Genomic DNA, 17,857 nt, shown 5'->3' with positions numbered 1-17,857 from the left:
GCTACTAGGATACCCTGGGCCATATAGCAAGACCCTGACAAAAAGAAAAGGAGAAATCCTAAACTAGACATGAGGTAAAACTTAGGGCTGAAGTTAGGGTCGGGGGTAATGGCTAAAGGGCAGAGGTCAGAGAGTTTCTCGCCTCTGGTCTCCTCCCAGTTCTCTAAGGCACCAAGGGCCAGGCAGGAAGCATCGGTTTCCTCAAAGCCGCTTCCCTACTGGGACAGAGTCTCGGTCACAAACAACTACTACCACCCCACCCCGCCCTCCTTCCCTTGCTGCTGTGAGCTCAGAGCAGCAGCACAAAGTGCCTGGGACAAGGACGGAGGCCTGGGAGCAGCTATGGGCTATGGGGGAGTGGGACTTCTTGGGACCAAGTGGCCCCTGTCTCTTCTGCTTCTGCTCATTATGGGTGAGTAGGGCCCTCCCTCTCCTAGCGCACAATCCGAGGCCTGACCAGGGCAGAAGTTGCTCCCTGGCTTCTTCACTTCCCCTTTCCAGTAGGAATACCAGTGATGATGATGGTGGTGGTGGTGGTAGTAGTGATGGTATCATGTGGGGGAAGGAGGGAGAAGGGGGGTGTGTGCGTGACAGAGAGAAAGAGCTGTCTGGATACTATACTTTCTGGCCCTCTTCCCTCCCAGCTAGCATGTTATTTGGGAATCAGCCTTCAGTAGTACTTGCCATCAGGCCACACTCTTACACAAAAGACCGAGGAAATGTGGTACAGTGGCTTAGGGGCCTTATTGATGGTCAGACCAGGCTTTGCCTCCCTTTCTCTCCCAGGAGGCATGGCTCAGGACTCTCCACCCCAGATCCTAGTTCACCCCCAGGACCAGCTGCTCCAGGGTCCAGAGCCTGCCAAGATGAGCTGCAGAGCATCTGGCCAGCCACCTCCCACCATCCACTGGTTGCTAAATGGGCAGCCCTTGAGTATGGTGCCCCCAGACCTACACCAACTTCTACCTGATGGAACCCTCCTGCTGCGGTGGCCCTTTGCCCAGGGACAGGCCCACAATGACCAGGCCCTGTCTGCGGTCCTGGGCATCTACACATGTGAAGCCAGAAACCAGCTGGGGACAGCAGTCAGCCGAGGTGCAAGGCTGTCTGTGGCAGGTGAGGCCTGGGAGGGAATGCCCAAGGTGGGACAAACCAGGACTGAGACATCTGTGTTGAAGGAAGTGTGAGAGGAATCCTGGGTTAGGGGACTTGGCAGGGAGAGCTGCACTGGATCAGCACTACAAGGTAGGTCTGGGAACTAGGCAAATCAAAATGGGGTGAGTGCTAGGGGATGCCAAGGAAGAACTCTGGGGAAGGGAAGCCTGGGCCCTGCTCCCTGCTGACCCACCATCCTCCCACAGTCCTCCAAGAGGATTTCCAGATCCAGCCTCAAGATACAGTGGCCACAGTGGGTGAGCAGGTGATTCTGGAGTGTGGGCCACCCTGGGGCTATCCACAGCCTGCAGTCTCATGGTGGAAAGATGGGAAACCTCTGGCTCTCCAGCCAGGACGACACACGGTGAGTGAAGTCTCTTCCCCACACTTTGTCCTAAGCTGGGCATACCCTGAGGGACTGACCTGACCCATGTGCCCTGCAAGATTGGCAGAAAGGTGAGCAATGTGGTCTCAAGTTGCCCTCCAGCCTTGAGTCCATCCCTACATTGAAGACTTCATGGTGTACCTGGCCCTGACAGGTATCCAGGGGTTCCCTGCTGTTGGCAAGAGCAGAGAAGAGCGACGTAGGGACCTATATGTGTGTGGCCATCAATAACGCAGGACAACGAGAGAGTCGGGTAGCTAAGCTGTCTGTCCAGGGTAAGGACAAGGGGTTCAGAAAAGTCCAAGATAAGGTGGCGGGGGGCTCCAGTTGAGGTAGTGTGGTCAGGTATGGGCTAGTGTTAGGGTATATGTGGCTCAGTTCGGGGCCTCCAAGTGATGAAGGACCCCTATATGGGGAGATTCACCCATGCTAGAGTAGAAATAGGAGTGGTCTAGACCTGGGAACTCTGGGAGTGTGGGTTCCTCCTTGGCTAGGAGATGCCGTACTCCTCCATCCCTTCTCTCTGGCCCATAGGCCTCATCCCAGCCTTATGTTCCCCACAGAGTCCAAGGACCACAAGGAGCCTCTGGAGCTTCTGGCTGTGCGCATTCAGCTGGAAAATGTGACCCTGCTGAACCCAAAACCCATGAAAGGACATAAGCCTGGGCCAACTGTGTGGCTTAGCTGGAAGGTGAAGCCCAGTACCTGACCAAGGGGTGAGCCACCCCAGAACTCAATAAAGAGCTGTCATGAGCTCTCTAACCCCTCTCCTTTCCTCTGGCTCCTTCCCAGGTGAGTGGCCCTGCTGCACCTGCTCAGTCCTACACGGTCTTATTCAGGGCCCAGAGGACTCCAGGAGGCCAGGGAGCTCCATGGGCAGAGGTGTTGTTGGCTGGCTGGCAGAGCACAGAGCTCGAGGGCCTCCGCTGGGGCCAAGACTACGAGTTCAAAGTGAGACCATCCTCTGGTCGGGCTCAAGGCCCTGACAGCAACGTGCTGCTCCTGCGGCTGCCAGAACAAGGTCAGAGACAGATCCTCCCAGGACCCAGAAATATACCCCCAAGTTCCTTCTTTACTAGGAGTCCCTATACTGTCCCACTCCAGTCTGGGGGGGATGGAAGTTCTTACTTGTGGATTCACTTCTACCCTGACCAGCAAGCGGAGCTGTGAGAAGCTTCTGTTTTCCTCAGTGGGACTCTGACTCTGTGTCTCCCATTCCAGCTCTTTTCCCTGGAAGAGTCCTCTCCTTTAGGACCCTTTCACAGCCTTTCTTTCTTCTCTCCAGTGCCCAGTGCACCACCCCAAGAAGTGACCCTAAAACCTGGCAACAGCAGTGTCCTTGTGAACTGGGCTCCACCACCTATTGAAAACCACAATGGCAACATCCGTGGCTACCAGGTACTCCCTGCAAGCTGACACAGACTCTCTTGGTGAGACTGGCCCATCTAGAGTCTCACATACCCCTGCTTTGGCCACAGAGAAATAGTAACAGTGCAGAAAAGCAAAAGAAACTTACTTTTGTTGAGTAAGGACCAGACCCTGCCAACCAGGGGGTTTTATGAACCCCCAACATCTCATCTCATCTCACAGTCTGCCCTGGGTTGTTATCCCCACTTTACACATGGAAAGCAAGATTAAGGTCATAGATACAGGAAACAGAACATGAAACAAACCAGACTGTGGCTACTTGACCAGCAACATTGGCCTCACATTGGAACTCATTAGGAATGCAGATTCTCAGGTCCTTTGCCAGGCTTCCTGAATTAGAAACTCAAGAGTGGACATGGACATTGTATTTTTTAAAATTTTTGTTATCATATTATTGTTGTATTGGGGGTACACTGTGACATTTACAAAAGTGCTTACACTATATCATAGTTGAATCCACCCCCTCCGTCATTCTCCTTTATCTCCCCTCCTCTGTTCTTAGAATAGTTTCAATAGGTCTCATTCTTCCATTTTCCATTTTTCCATTTTCATACATAAGTACATAATATTTTCACCCTTCTTCACTCCTTCCCTATATCTTCCCCCCTTCCCACTGGCACCAACCCCCAAACAGGATCTATTTTACCTTCCTGTCCTTCGTGTTTGGAAAAAAGACATTTCTGTTTGTTTAAGATAGCTACACAGGAAGTTTCATTATGACAGTTCTATGTATAAATTTATTATATCCCAAATTGGTTCATCCCTTCCATTTTTCTCCTTTCAACCTTAGTCCCACTCTTATGGTGATTTTATGAAGCTTCCAGGCAATTCTGAAACATGTTGAAATTTGAGAATCACTGGTGTGAGTCATATTTTAACAGATCACTTTTGCCCTCTGTTAACCTAGAGAGAAGTCTTCCCCACTTGGTAGTGGAAGGGAATAGGAGCTGTGGTGTTGTTGGGAAGAAGGTAGATGGCAGGGCAGAATGACCACCTGTCTGATCTGCAGATGAAGGGCTCAGCTGCTGGGTTGGTATCAGGACAGCTGCTCACCTTTGCTTGTGCCCCAGGTCTGGAGTATGGGCAACACCTCATTGCCCCCAGCCAACTGGACTGTAGTAGGCAAGCAGACCCAGCTGGAGATTGCCACCCGAATGCCAGGATCCTACTGCGTGCAAGTGGCTGCTGTCACTGGGGCTGGGGCTGGGGAACCCAGTAGCCCTGTTTGCCTCCTATTAGGTGAGAAGCAGTGTCCACATGGCTCACTCGTACCCTTTAGCCCCTATACCAACCCCTCTCCTTGCTCCTGCCTTACACTTCTAGCTCCTCCTTCTTGACTGCCCATCCTCATTGCCTCACCTACCCTTCCCATGAACTCCACATCCCTTACAGAGCAGGCCATGGAGCAATCAGCCCGAGAACCCAGTGAGCAAGGCCCCTGGACATTGGAGTGGCTGAGAGCCACCTTGAGACGGCCAGAGGTCATCGCCAGTGGGGCTGTATTGCTCTGGCTGCTGCTGCTGGGTACTGCTGTGTGTATCTATCGCCGGCGCCAAGCAGGGGTGCACCTGGGCCCAGGTAAGAGGGGACATGCCCAGGTGACCAGATCAACCCTGAGTCCAGCCAGAACACTGAAGAGAGTTTAGATCTCTGGCCAGGTGATGGGTACTCTGCATTTAGCCTTTCTCCCACTTTCTCCCAGGTCTGTACAGATATACCAGTGAAGATGCCATCCTAAAACACAGGTGAGAGGCAAAAAGTGAGGAATATGGGAATGGTAGAAGGGTATTAACAGAGCTGGAACAGGGAATTGGATGGATCTTGTCTTCTCTACTGCCAGGCAGTTTGCAATCCTGGTACCTGAATCTCTCCTGGACTCTGAGTGACAGTGGATTTCTCTTTCACTAATGTTCTGTCACACCACTTGACAGCTTAGCAAACTGAGAGTCATAAAACTTAAGTGACTTAGACAAAGCTTCACAACTAGTAGCTGGCCCTAGGAACCCCTAGCCAGTGCTCTTTGTCACCCTGCTCTCACTAACAAACACTGCTCTCTCTTGCTGACTCACTCTGCTAGGTAAGTAGTAACAGGCATGAGGGGATCAGCTCTAATGTCTAGTTTTCTCTGTTTACCTAGTGTCTACCTACTAGTGCCTCTGCAGGCTACAAATGCCTATTGAACAACCAGTCCTGCACACAATCCACCCACATTTCCAGTAGAGGGCGTTCAGCCCCTATCTAGATTCTTATTCAGTGCTCAAAATCAGAGCCAGTCTATAGGTACTTCTGCTTGGCTTACAGAGCAAGTCTGCAGCTTTGAGACAAGATTCTAACAAAAAAATGTTTTGTTTTTGTTTTTTTCCCCCCCATTGGCTGATTTTTACACTAAGAAGCTATTTCACCTCTCTTCCCATCTTTTTGGCTCTTTGGCTCTTTATGTGGTTAGACTTTCCATAGCAGTCTTCATGTTTTAGGTCTGTGATGTTCAGCAAGAGTTTATTGAATACCTACTATGTGTTAGTTGTAGTCAAGGCCTGAGCTGCCATTTTTGCTTTTTGTATTCTCAACCCAGAGCAATGTTCCAAGCTGCCTGGCATTGTGTTTCTGAGTTTTTCTGTGTGCACTGGTTTTTCTCTTCTAACCACCTCCTAGGCTTTGTCTACTCTGCTCCCCTGGGACCTTCTCTTTTGTCCTCAAGGGAAATTCCATACTGATTATATAGTCCATTCATTCCTGTGGAATGCCCTTCATCTATCAGGAACTTGCAGTCTAGGCAGAAACAGGCATTGGCAGTGCAAAAACATATACTTGACATAGAAGAGGTCAGGGTGGAGAAACATAGAATAAAGATTCTATATTTACCTGTTGATGAGAAGGGAAGAGCAGCTGGATGCCAGCAGCTTATGCCTGTAACACTAGCTACCTGGGAGGCTGAAATTGGGAGGATCAAAGTTTGAGGACAGCCCTGACAAATACTTTGCAAAACCCCATCTTCAAAATAACCACAGCAAAATGAACAGGAGATATGGTGCAAACAGAGTGCTTGCTTTGCAAACATGAAATCCTGAGCTCAAACCTCAGTTCCAAGAAGGAGGAGGAGAAGAAGAGGGAGAAGAGAAGAGAAGAGGGAGAAAAGCAGATGGTGTAGCAGAAAATAGACTGCTCTGCCCAAAGGCAAGCCATTGGTCTAAAGTGTTACTCGGACCAGTTAGGAGATGAATCAGATTATAGGATAAAGTTATGAAGCTGGAAGTCAGGCTAGTGAAGGTCCTGTTAGCCATGCTAGGCAGCTGGGCTGTATCATGGTAAATAGTGAGTCATTGGAGGGTCTAGGCAGAGAAGTGCCTTGGTCAGATCCCTGTTCTTGGTGGATCATTAAGGCAGCTGGAAGCTGACATCCATGTAGCAAGCTCTTGCTCTGCCAGTTGAGTGATCTCACATTTCCTCAGAACTCACAGCCTCTGCCTAATATGGAAGCTCTTATTGTTGCCATTTTGAAGATGAGAAAACAGGGACTTGGAGGAGCTAATAGATTTAGGTGCCTGGCATTGTACATCTAAGCTGTGGCAGGTTGGGATTATCAAACTAGGTTTGTCTGATTCTGAATCTCTTCTTTTCATCTCAGCATCCATAGCTGTCTCTCCTTAATACCACTAGCTCTGGGCAACTTGGGCTTTCCCTTATCACAAGATAGGAAGGGGTGCCAAGTTAGGGGCTCCAGGTGAAACATCATCGGGAGTATGTGAAGGGCTCAAAAGCAGTAGTAAAGATAAAGTCAATGCCACTATCTCCTCAACTCCTTCTGTCACCTTCTGAGCTGGAGGTCTTGACTCATTAGGTTCCCACTTCTGTTTCTCCCTGACTCACTCCCCAGTCCCATTATTGTCCCTAGGATGGACCACAGTGACTCCCCTTGGCTGGCAGACACCTGGCGTTCCACCTCTGGCTCTCGGGACCTGAGCAGCAGCAGCAGCCTCAGCAGTCGGCTGGGAGTGGACCCCCGGGACCCACTAGACTGCAGGCGCTCCCGTAAGCCGGCCTCTTAGGGCAGGGACCCCAGGACTGGAGAGTGGGGACATGGGATATGATGTACTCTAAGTAACTCCTTGTCATTTTTATTGCAGTTATCTCCTGGGACCCCCGGAGCCCTGGTGTGCCCCTGCTTCCAGACACTAGCACTTTTTATGGCTCCCTCATCGCAGAGCTGCCCTCAAGCCCCCCAGCCCGGCCAAGCCCCCAGGCTCCAGCTGCTAGGCGTCTTCCACCCCAGCTGGCTGGAAATTCGAGCCCCTGGCCCAGCTCAGACAGCCTCTGCAGCTGCAGGGGACTCTCTTCTCCACGCTTGTCTCTGGCCCCTGCAGAAGCTTTGAAGGCCAAAAAGAAGCAAGGTAAGCATGGGGAAGAGAGACATAGTCTGGGGCTGATTGTGGGAGGGACCAGGACTATGGTGGGAATGTGGCCTGCTAGCCTCAAAGCTGGACAGCAACCATTCTCCAACTATTCTCTTCTGGTGGGCAGAAAACTTCTTTCCTATCCCTAGAACACTTAGCCAGGAGTCTGCACACCTCAGCTTTTGCTTATGGTAGTTGGCCCTGTTTCTGCAGTTGGTTTGTCTCAGCAAACATTTTTTAAGCACCACTGCATGCCAACATGGAGGGCACAAAAGAAGCCAGGCACAGCCCTTGTCCTCTAAGGGCTCCCAGTCTGTGTGATGAAAAGTGCTGACCACAATACAAGTAATGCTAGAGTCTGGCAGAATCTGGCAGGAAGCCTCAGGCTCTCAGGAACTCATCTACCACACATCACACTCACTTCTCAGAACGGAATGGGTGAAGCCAGCCCTCTGTATCTGCAGGTTCAACATTCATGGACAACTATGAGGATTCAAACCATGTGGATTGAAAATATTCAGAAAAAAGAAATAGTGTCTTGTACTAAACATGTACAAACTTTCTTGTTATTATTTCCTAAATAATACAGTTTAACGGCTATTTAAGTACTTACATTGTGTTAGGTATTATAACTAATGTAGAAGTGATTTAAAATACCTGTGAGGGTTGAATAGGTCATGTACAAATACTATGCTGCTTTATATAAGGAACTTGAGCATCCAGGGATCTTGATCCAATTCCCCATGATACAGAAGAACCGCTGTATTTCCTTTCTGAACCTGTTTCTCTCCTGACTTCCAGCTGCCTGCTTTGACTTTCTAAAGAGAAATAACTATAGTCTCCATTTCTTGAGTAGCTACTATGTGCTCACTGCTTTACTTATATGTGTTACTTCACTTACTACTCACAGTTGATTGTTTAGGTATCATTTCTCTATTTTTGCAGATAGGGAAAGAGGATAGAATGATTGAGTAACTTGTTCAAAATCCCACAAGTAAATAAGTTGCAGAGCTCAACTTTAAAGCCAGGATCATCTGCCTCAGAAGGCTATTCAGAACCTCTCTGAAACTCCTTAAGAAATTCTCTTCTCTCAGGGGCTCTTTTCTCCAGTTTCTGACCTGCAGAACATAGTCCTGTACTCTGCCTGCTATCTTCATGTGGCTTCTGTACTGATGAAAAAGACTTAGTAAGTGTTGTGCAGCTAATTTTTTTAAGTAGATACATTCAATCTTTATTAAGAAGGCAAAGGTGGATTAAGAATAATTAAGAGCTTTGCTGACCATGGTAGTTCACGTCTGTAATTTCAGCTACTCAGTAGGATCATGGTTCAAGACCAACCAGGGCAAAAAAGTTAATAAGACCCTCATCTTAACCAGTAAGCTGAGTGTGGTGGTGTGTACCTACGGTCCCAGCTATAGGGAAAGCATAGATAGGAGGATCACAGACAAAAACACAATACCCTATCAGAAAAATAACTACAAAAAAAAATAACATGGCTCAAGTTCTAGAATACCTACCAGCAAGCACAAGACCATGAATTCAAACCCCAGTATTGAAGAAACTAAAGAAAATAATTAAGAGCTTGTTCAATATAGAGAATTTCATTTGATTCTAAATATTAGCAAAGTTGGCATTCTTACAAACTTTGCTTCAGAGCATTATAAATCCTAGGTGGTGAAATAAGTCTCACTGAGGGGACTAGGGGTGTAGTTAAGTGGTACAGAGTACATGCATGAACCCTGGGTTCAGTCCCTAGCACAAAAATAGATAAATAAATAAACAGGAAGCAAAATCACAGTGTAGCCCTTGTGGAGAGCTCACTTTAATAGTGTATATCACTTCTTAGTACAATACTACTAGGAAAAAGTGAGTAATCTTTCTACAATCAATTCTTTCCTCCCCCTCTCCCCCTCCTTTCTTTTTTTTCTTTCTTTGATGCTGGTGTTTGAACCCGGGGCCTTTCACATGCTAAGCACACACTCTACAACTGAGCTACATTCCCAATTCTTAAGCCCTACAACTAAGTCTCTAAAAGTACATTTTTTAAAAAAGAAATTTTTCACAATTAAAAAAAAAGCTTCCAGTTCTGTAATGAGGCTTCCAAGCCTGCGGTTTAAGTCCATACTGCACCCTGTTTCTCTTCTCTCTAACCCAGTCTCCCCACTGCCCCAGAACAGATCAACTTAGTGACTTCCCCCTTGGCTGGCAGACACTTGATATTCCATCTCTGGCTCCCAGAACCTCATCAGCACCAACAAGAGCCTGCTATGACCTTGAACGAAACTATGAACTTGATTCTACTGCTATAACCTACTCCAAAACACTGCCATTTCTTCTTCTTCTAAAACTGGTGTTGTCTCTCAGTCCCCATGCCCCTCTACTCTCCTTGACCTGCTTGTCCCTTATTCTTATTTGGCCTTAGTTGGGTTTTTTCTCCACTATTGATATTCTCACAACTGCTGTCTGTCTCTAATCCATTATATCAGGTTTTTCTTCTGCTTACTTTGCCAGATATATGCACCAAATGTCCTCATTTTTCATTATCCCATCCAAATCAGATATATCCAGTGAGATTCAACCATTCACCTTGATAACCTTTTCATGGTATTTCATTCAAATAGCATTGAAACTAAAACCTAAGTAACTCCAAGCAAGGTGGGAGGTGGTCTTTTGTTGCCAGAGTCTGTTAGAGGAAATGAAATGGGGTGGGGTAAATATGTCCTTTTCCAGATCTGGCTTTTCCCCTTCCTTTCCCACTAAAACCAACCGACTAATATGTATGTGCTCTCATTGCTGAGCTTAGCCACCAAGCCAGGCTCCAGATAAGACAGAGGTGATGAGGGCAGTTAGATCACAAGGCTTGAAGTTGACTCCCTAAGTCATATGGAAGCTAAGGAAAATGAATAAAAATCAAACCAACCAAAGTTCAAAAGGAAACTTTGGTGGAGGAAGACCAGCCTTTGTGAGGATTTTTATCCCAGTGGGCCAGGCCACTGGTACATGGATTCCCAGGGCCAGATGGGGCTTAATCAATACCAAGGCCTTAGGCTATCCCCTGCTCTGAAGCCACTCAGTGTGACTCCCAGATTTTTAAAATCAAGCTGACTGTATAGCTACACCTTGAAGTCCTCCCTGGCCTGACTGGTCAAGAAAGAAACCCTTTCTTACTGGGCTTCTCATCACATGACACTAATTTGAAATCTGTTTCTTTTCTCCTTTGCTTATTGGTCTTTTGGTTTCTAGTCCTGAGGAAATATCTTCTCTGTTTTACCCATTTCCTTTCTGGTTAAACTTTGGTTTCTTTGGGGTCCGGCCTCATCAAGAAGCATATGTGCCAGTCGTGGCACATGCTAAATTGGTCCTTTTGGTGTTTTTATTTTTTTTACTTCTCTGTGGTCAAAGTTCAATCAGAGCCCCATCTCCTGTTCCCATGTGAGACAGGTGGTAGCAGCCATCTTTCCTGTGCTTCTTTTTGCCTTGTGTCTACACCCACATCTTTGATGTCAGCCTTGCATTCACTCATTCGTTCAACAAACATTATTGGATATTTATAGGCAAGTCTTTGCCTTTCCAAGTGAGACCAGCACATTTTACTATTCTGAAGTTCTTTTTGTCAGCTGACTCTCTCTTGCCTTATCTGGCTCCCTGTTTTTGTCTTACTCATTCAGTTCAACTTGACAGCTCAACCTACCTCCCCAAATGAGAGGCATTCACACTTCTCAGGGTGGGGCTATCCAGAACCATATGAGATATTGGCAATGGAAAAATGGAAATTATTCTTGGAAATTTTTCCAAGAAAAGAAGTATTTGTCTTCACAGAGACAAAATTCACAAGGAGAGCATCATTGGGAGGGAATGGAGATCAGGAAGACTGGAGTATCAAGGAAAGAAAGTTGGTTTTTAAAGTATCTGTTAGGTGGCAGGAATTTTGCAATCTCTTTTTATTTAGCTCTCAAAACCATCTTTTGGAGTGGTTTTTTACAAAATGCAACTGGGACTCAGAAAGGTTAATGGGATTCCCTGAAGTTGCACAGCTGACCCAGACTATAATGTCTTTTGGCTCTAAATCCAATGCTCCTTCTGCTTGATGAAGACAGTTGTGAAGAGAGGACTGGGGTAGGTTCTTCTCTCTTTTCTCTGGATCCAGGTTCAATAGGCTGAAATGAATAACAAACCTAATGACAGAGCCTGAAAGACTCTGAGAGACCCACCCTGGCATGTTCCCTAACTGCCAACCCTTTCCTTTGCAGAGCTGCACCAAGCCAACAGCTCCCCACTGCTCCGGGGCAGCCACCCCATGGAACTCTGGGCCCGGGAGTTGGGAAATAGAGCCTCCAAGAACCTTTCTGCAAGCCCAGGTGAGAGGGTCCCTGAGGGAGAAATGGGGTGGTGAGCATGCTGTAGGGCCCACCAGCTCAGGCTCCTACTCATGGCTTCTCCTGTCTTTGCAGAGGCTGGGGGTAGGGGAGGGGACAGACAGGCAGACTGGGGTGTAGGCTGAGTGAGATCCTGCTGTTTTCAGACCTAGGCTCTTACTCCCCAGGAGCTGTGCCCCGAGCTCTGGTTGCCTGGCGGGCCCTGGCACCTCAGCTCCTCCGCAACTCAAACGAGCTGGCCACTCGCCCTCTCCCTTCAGTACCAAACTCTGCTCGTGGAACCCCCACTCAGAGCCTACAGACCCAGTAAGAGGATATGGTCAGGAAGTGGGGCTGGGAGACTTCAGGGGTGGGGTGTGTGTGCTAAGACTGGACATGGGCTGGGGAAGGTGGACAAGGACCTGAAGAATGGCACTAACCTTCCTACCATTCCTCCCTTACCCCAACCAGGCACTTTGTGGAGCCCCAAACTCCCTCCTCCAACCCACTGCCAGAATCCCCACTCCCCATCCTTAGCCCCTCCAGGCCTGCCAGCCCCCAGGCCTCTTCCCTATCTGGTCCCAGCCCAGCTTCTAGCCGCCTATCCAGTTCTTCATTGTCATCCATGGAAGAGGATCAGGACAGTGTGCTGACCCCGGAGGAGGTAGCCCTGTGCCTGGAACTCAGTGAGGGCGAGGAGACACCCACGTAAGTAGGCTGAAGAACTCCAGATAAGCCTGCTATGGGAGCATGTGTACCTGTCTCAATTGACATTTTCTGCTTCTTCGCCTTTAACCATTATACTCTATCCTGTGTTGCACCTTCCTAGGAATAGCATCTCTCCAATACCAAGGGCTCCTTCACCTCCCACGACCTATGGCTACATCAGCATCCCAACAGCCTCCGGACTAGCGGACATGGGCAGGGCTGGAGGAGGGGTGGGGTCTGAGGTGGGGGGCTTATTGTGCCCACCTCGGCCCTGCCCCACCCCCACCCCCAGTGAGGGCTCCCTGGTCAATGGCTGGGGCTCAGCCTCTGAGGACAATGTCCCCAGTGCCAGAGCCAGCCTGGTCAGCTCCTCGGATGGTTCCTTCCTTGCTGATGCCCACTTTGCCCATGCCCTGGCAGTGGCTGTGGACAGCTTTGGTTTTGGTCTGGAGCCCAGGGAGGCAGACTTCGTCTTCACTGGTATGTAGGACTGCCCCATCACACTCTTGACCTCTACCCTCTTAGAATGGTGACAGCTCCCATAAGACAACCCCTTGCCCCCAACCAAGACACAAGGCTTCTTTATTCTTTACCTCTCTTTACCAGATCAGGAACTATAAGTCAGATAGATTTATTAACTTGCCCAGGATCATCCAGAGAACAAGGACAAACTGTCCCATTCTAAAGCCTGGAGGCAGCCAGCTGGATGACCCATTCCCGTGCCTCTTAGACTCTCCTCTTACTCAGACGTAGGTCCCATGAAGGTTGCCCCACAGTCTTTCCATTTTCTCTCATCTGGTGTTTCATAGGCCTCCTCGCTCCTGCTGTGCTTCCAAACTCTTTAGCTCTTGTCCAGTTCATGACAGGGGTTGAAAAGCGCCTGGGCTCACCCAGAGTGGGCCATTATTTCTGCATCAGTGGGAGACAATTCAGACCCCACTGGTCCCTTCAGGGTTCCCTTCCTTCAGATCCCCCATAACCATCGTACTCACCCTAACTCTATCCTTTGCCCCCAAGAAAAACAATGAGGCTTGTGGCAAATGAGAGGACAAGGATTGTCCAGGACAGAAGTGCCCATAATGAAGGGAGAAGGATACCAGGCAACAGGGGTGTGAAGAGAGAGTTTGGAATAGAAACCAGGGCTGGGCTGGCAGGAGACAGGTTAAGTTTTCTCTGTAAAGAAACCTGTGGATTAGGCCAAGGTGATGCAGCCACTGGGACTGGTGGGCTGAGTGGGCTAGGTTATGTTTAGAGCTGGTCCTAAGTTTCTGCCCTGAACTGGTCCCTAGAGGCCTAAAGGTCAATCCCTACTGACACCTCTGCCTTCCCTAGCAGATGCCTCCTCACCTCCCTCCCCACGGGATGACCTCTTCTTGACCCCCAGTCTCTCCCTGCCCCTGTGGGAGTGGAGGCCAGACTGGTTGGAGGATGCTGAGATCAACCACACTCAGCAGCTGGGAAGGGGGCTTCCCCCCTGGCCTCCTGACTCTGGGGTCTCTTACCAAAGAAGTCGGCTCAGTGGTGTTGTGCCCAAGGCTGGTGGTGAGTGTCTATCTGCTAGACTAACATGGTAATCCTCACCTGAGGGGTCCTGGGGAGGAGCCAAAAGGGAGCAGGAGAGAGCAGAGCAGAGGGGTAACTCTGCTACCCTTTAACGTCTCCAGATTCATCCTGAACTGAATCTGTGACACTGTCAGAAGAACATGAGGACCACCTCTCCTGTGGCCTGTGGATCTTAGCCTGTGTTTCTCTGCACTAAGGGTCTACTTTCCCCAAGCTGCAAGAGAGTTCTGCCACTGGGGTTGTTCAAACAAATGAAAGCAAACCAAAATAAGAGCATAGTAGACCTGGAGTCCTCCTGGAGGAAGGCAGCATCTCCACCTGACTTCAGGACTCTCTCTCTCCTCTGTTCCAGCCATTCCCACTATCATGGCCTTTGACCTAAGGAGCAGCCCTGCCTCCTGCTTTCCTCACTCATGCAAATCAAGAGAAAGGCAGGGAGCCAGAGATGCCTTTGTGGAGGACAGCAGCTATGGGACTGGGCCTTGGAGGAAAGCACTTCTTAGTGCCCACCCCCATCTCGGCCCTACCTGGGCCCCTCCCCTAGAAGCCAGCTCAACACTCTCCCCATGTAAGGAAAATAAAGAGCAAAGCGACAGAGGCAGTGGGCCTTAACTAGTGTTAAGGCCAAGGGGTCAAGGCTGGGTCTCTGGAGAAGGCTAAAGGACGAAGGGAAGTCTGAGAACATGGGACAAAAGCACCCTCCTCATCTTTTTGTCATTTTGAGTGTAAGGAACTTGACACTATAAAACTGTAAAGACTTGAGTTCTGTGAGATTATTCCTTGGGGTACTATTTTGGTGAGGACACCTGGAGAAGGGGCAAGAGTTACCTGGGTTGGGGAGGAAATCAGTCATTCCTTGACACTCAGAGAGTGTCCTCATTTCTGTTCTGCAATTGAAGGGAGAATGAAGAGCACTTACCAGATTTTAAGCAGAATCTAAGAAATAGAGGGGAGGGGCAGTTTTGGGGTCTGCTGATCCTCAAAACTTATCCCAACGAGACAGCTCTTGCTTTCTGCAGTCCCAGCCCTGCTCCTGAGACCAGTCTCAGATGGTTTCTCAAAAATAGACAAAGTAGCTAAATTTCACAAAAGGTACAATCACCTGAGATGGTTGGCTAATGAGCACTCTTCAGACAAAACAATAGAATGGAGAGATGGATGAGGGTACAGACTTCCAGGGCCAAAATCGCTGAAAGCCACTGCCTCTTCCACACAGGACAGGAAAGAAAGGTCAGGGGCAGAATTCACAAGTTGGGGGAGCATGACAAGGGACACCGGAGGATACCTTTTGTTGGGGGGATTTGGAAGAAGGCCCTATAAGTGGATGCTAGTCCCCAAACCCAGCAACTCTACCTGGAGACCACTCTGAGGTCAGAAGTGGAGTGTGTGTGACAGGGGCACTGGGTGCTTCCTGCGTTGTGCTTAGTCTGAGCTGGATTGTCATGATCTTGGGAGGAGGAATCAGCGTTCCGGATATGCATCCGTTCTATTTGTTTTTCCTTTTTTGGATTTTGTTTTTCTTTTAGCTTCCTGGTAAAATTCCTTTTAAAAATATTCCAACCCTGTTTGCCAGCATGAAGGGGAAAGAGGGATTCGCACATATTTATGTCAAAGGGAAGGGCAAGGTCAGTGCTGGTGCTTGAAGGGCAGTGGCCATATCTAAGAATCGAGGGCAGTCATGGAGCCAAGGGGTGAGCTAGCAAGAAAGAACTTAGACAGTCCATGTGTGGGTGGATTGCAGGGTGGGAGTGATAGGGACTGTGATAGCTGAATTCTATAATTCTGTGCCAGCTAAACCTCTGGGTCCAATCTGGCCAACTGCAGACACCCCCTGTGACAGGGTCTGGGGCATGGAGAAACATGCTCTTTCTTTTTGCCTGGGATTTTCTCCATATGATACTCCTTTCTTTGGGTTTTTAAATTTTATTTTTTTATTAGTATGTGATAGTTATACAGGGGATTTCATTGTGCCATTTCCATATGTATATATATTTACCCCAGTTTGGTTCATCACTTCCATTAATCTCCCACTCCTTTCTTGAAATGACTTCGACAGGTTTCAATACTCCATTTTCATACATTTACAGAAAGTACTTTAGCCATATTTACCCTCTTATATCCTCTCCCTTCTGCTAGTGCCCTTCCCTTAACATGACCTGTATTACAGTCTTGTCCTTCATTGTTGTAGTGTCTGTTCGCTATCCAGTGAGATTTTGCCTTGGTATTTTATCTTTACATAAATTGTACTTTATTCAGTCAAACCCCCTCTATTACTTTTCCATATCCTTTTCCCCCTACCCTGCATTGTTCAACAGTTTTCAGGGCATTTCATTGTGTCTTATTCCTACATAATTGTGGTGCATTTTTTATTATGAGGGATATGTTCCCTTATGGAAGAGCAGACAAAACCCCAGAGGAAAGCACTAAAGAAGGGTTTGGCTTGGTCCTCTGAAGGTGGGACAAGTGTCTATTAATTGTCTGTTTGGAAAGTTCCTATAGTTATAACTGGGTATTGTGTTTGAATATGAAGTATCCTCAACACCTGCACACCCATGTTTATTGCGGCACTATTCACAATAGCCAAGTTATGGAAATAGCCAAGATGCCCCACCACTGACGAATGGATTAAGAAAATGTGGTATCTATACACAATGGAATTTTATGCAGCCATGAAGAAGAATGAAATGTTATCATTCGCTGGTAAATGGATGGAATTGGAGAACATCATTCTGAGTGAGGTTAGCCTGGCCCAAAAGACCAAAAATCCTATGTTCTCCCTCATATGTGGACATTAGATCAAGGGCAAACACAACAATGGGATTGGACTTTGAGCACACGATAAAAGCGAGAGCACACAAGGGAGGCATGAGGATAGGTAAGACACCTAAAAAACTAGCTAGCATTTGTTGCCCTTAACGCAGAGAAACTAAAGCAGATACCTTAAAACCAACTGAGGCCAACAGGAAAAGGGGACCAGGAACTAGAGAAAAGGTTAGATAAAAAAGAATTAACCTAGAAGGTAACACACATGCACAGGAAATCAATGTGAGTCAATGCCCTGTATAGCTATCCTTATCTCAACCAGCAAAAACACTTGTTCCTTCCTATTATTGCTTATACTCTCTCTACAACAAAATTAGAGATAAGGGCAAAATAGTTTCTGCTGGGTATTGAGGGGGTTGGGGGGGAGAGGGAGAGGGTGGGGTGGGTGGTAAGGGAGGGGGTGGGGGCAGGGGGGAGAAATGACCCAAGCCTTGTATGCACATGTGAATAATAAAAGAAAAAAAAATGAAGTATCCTCAAAAAGGCCGTATGTTGAAGGCTTATTCCCTAGCTGGTGTCACTACTGAGAGATGATTAGATTATGAAAGCACTAACCTCACCAATGGGCTATTAGGAGGTGAGGCCTGGTTAGAGGAAGGAGGTCACTAGAGGTGTTGTCTTTGAATGACATATATTGGCTCCTCCCTTCCTCTATGCCTCTTTCTGCTTCCTGGCTGCCATGAGGTAAGCAGCTCTTCTCCACATGCTGTCTCTACCATGATGCTCTGCCTAACCACAGTCAAGAAACAATAGAGCCAACCAGTCATGGGCTGAAGCCATGAGCCAAAAGAAATCTTTCCTCCCTTAAGTTGTTTATGTCAGGTATTTTGTTACAGAGATAAATAACTGATTAACACAGTGAAGGACAGTGGGCTTCAGCTCCTTTGGGAAGCAGGACAAGTTAAGTGTCTCTTATCACCTGTCTTCACCTAGTGCTTTTGACAGAAGTTCACAAAGACTCAGAAGTTAACAGTGTGTGCAGATATTTTCAACTCCTTCTTCCCAAAATACTGCACAAAACAGACACACAGGCCCAGAGCTCAGATCAG

General features: G+C 48.0%; 1 protein-coding gene across 6 annotated transcripts; it reads left to right on the top strand.

Annotated features, from left to right (window-relative positions):
- Nucleotides 1-213: 213 nt before the first annotated feature.
- Robo4 (roundabout guidance receptor 4) lies at nucleotides 214-17,147 on the top strand. 6 transcript variants are annotated; one of them, XM_020157815.2, is made up of 18 exons: nucleotides 214-412; nucleotides 787-1,116; nucleotides 1,362-1,519; nucleotides 1,695-1,815; nucleotides 2,104-2,231; nucleotides 2,333-2,561; nucleotides 2,826-2,938; nucleotides 4,039-4,207; nucleotides 4,361-4,546; nucleotides 4,671-4,713; nucleotides 6,861-6,997; nucleotides 7,093-7,356; nucleotides 11,610-11,717; nucleotides 11,903-12,041; nucleotides 12,186-12,422; nucleotides 12,544-12,902; nucleotides 13,758-13,964; nucleotides 14,338-17,147. In XM_020157815.2, exons 1-18 carry the CDS (start codon nucleotides 343-345, stop codon nucleotides 14,595-14,597), a joined length of 3,258 nt encoding a protein of 1,085 aa, XP_020013404.1. In that variant the 5' UTR covers nucleotides 214-342; the 3' UTR covers nucleotides 14,598-17,147. The 6 variants fall into 6 exon arrangements, with proteins under 6 accessions (XP_020013404.1, XP_020013403.1, XP_020013402.1 ...); XM_020157814.2 differs by having other exon boundaries at nucleotides 13,755-13,964; XM_020157813.2 differs by having other exon boundaries at nucleotides 11,882-12,041.
- Nucleotides 17,148-17,857: the final 710 nt, after the last annotated feature.

The sequence above is a fragment of the Castor canadensis genome, chromosome 2 (assembly GCF_047511655.1).
Source record: "Castor canadensis chromosome 2, mCasCan1.hap1v2, whole genome shotgun sequence".
Lineage (NCBI taxonomy): Eukaryota > Metazoa > Chordata > Mammalia > Rodentia > Castoridae > Castor > Castor canadensis.
The sequence above is the reverse complement of the archived record's forward strand: the minus strand, read 5'-3'. Positions and strand labels throughout refer to the sequence as shown.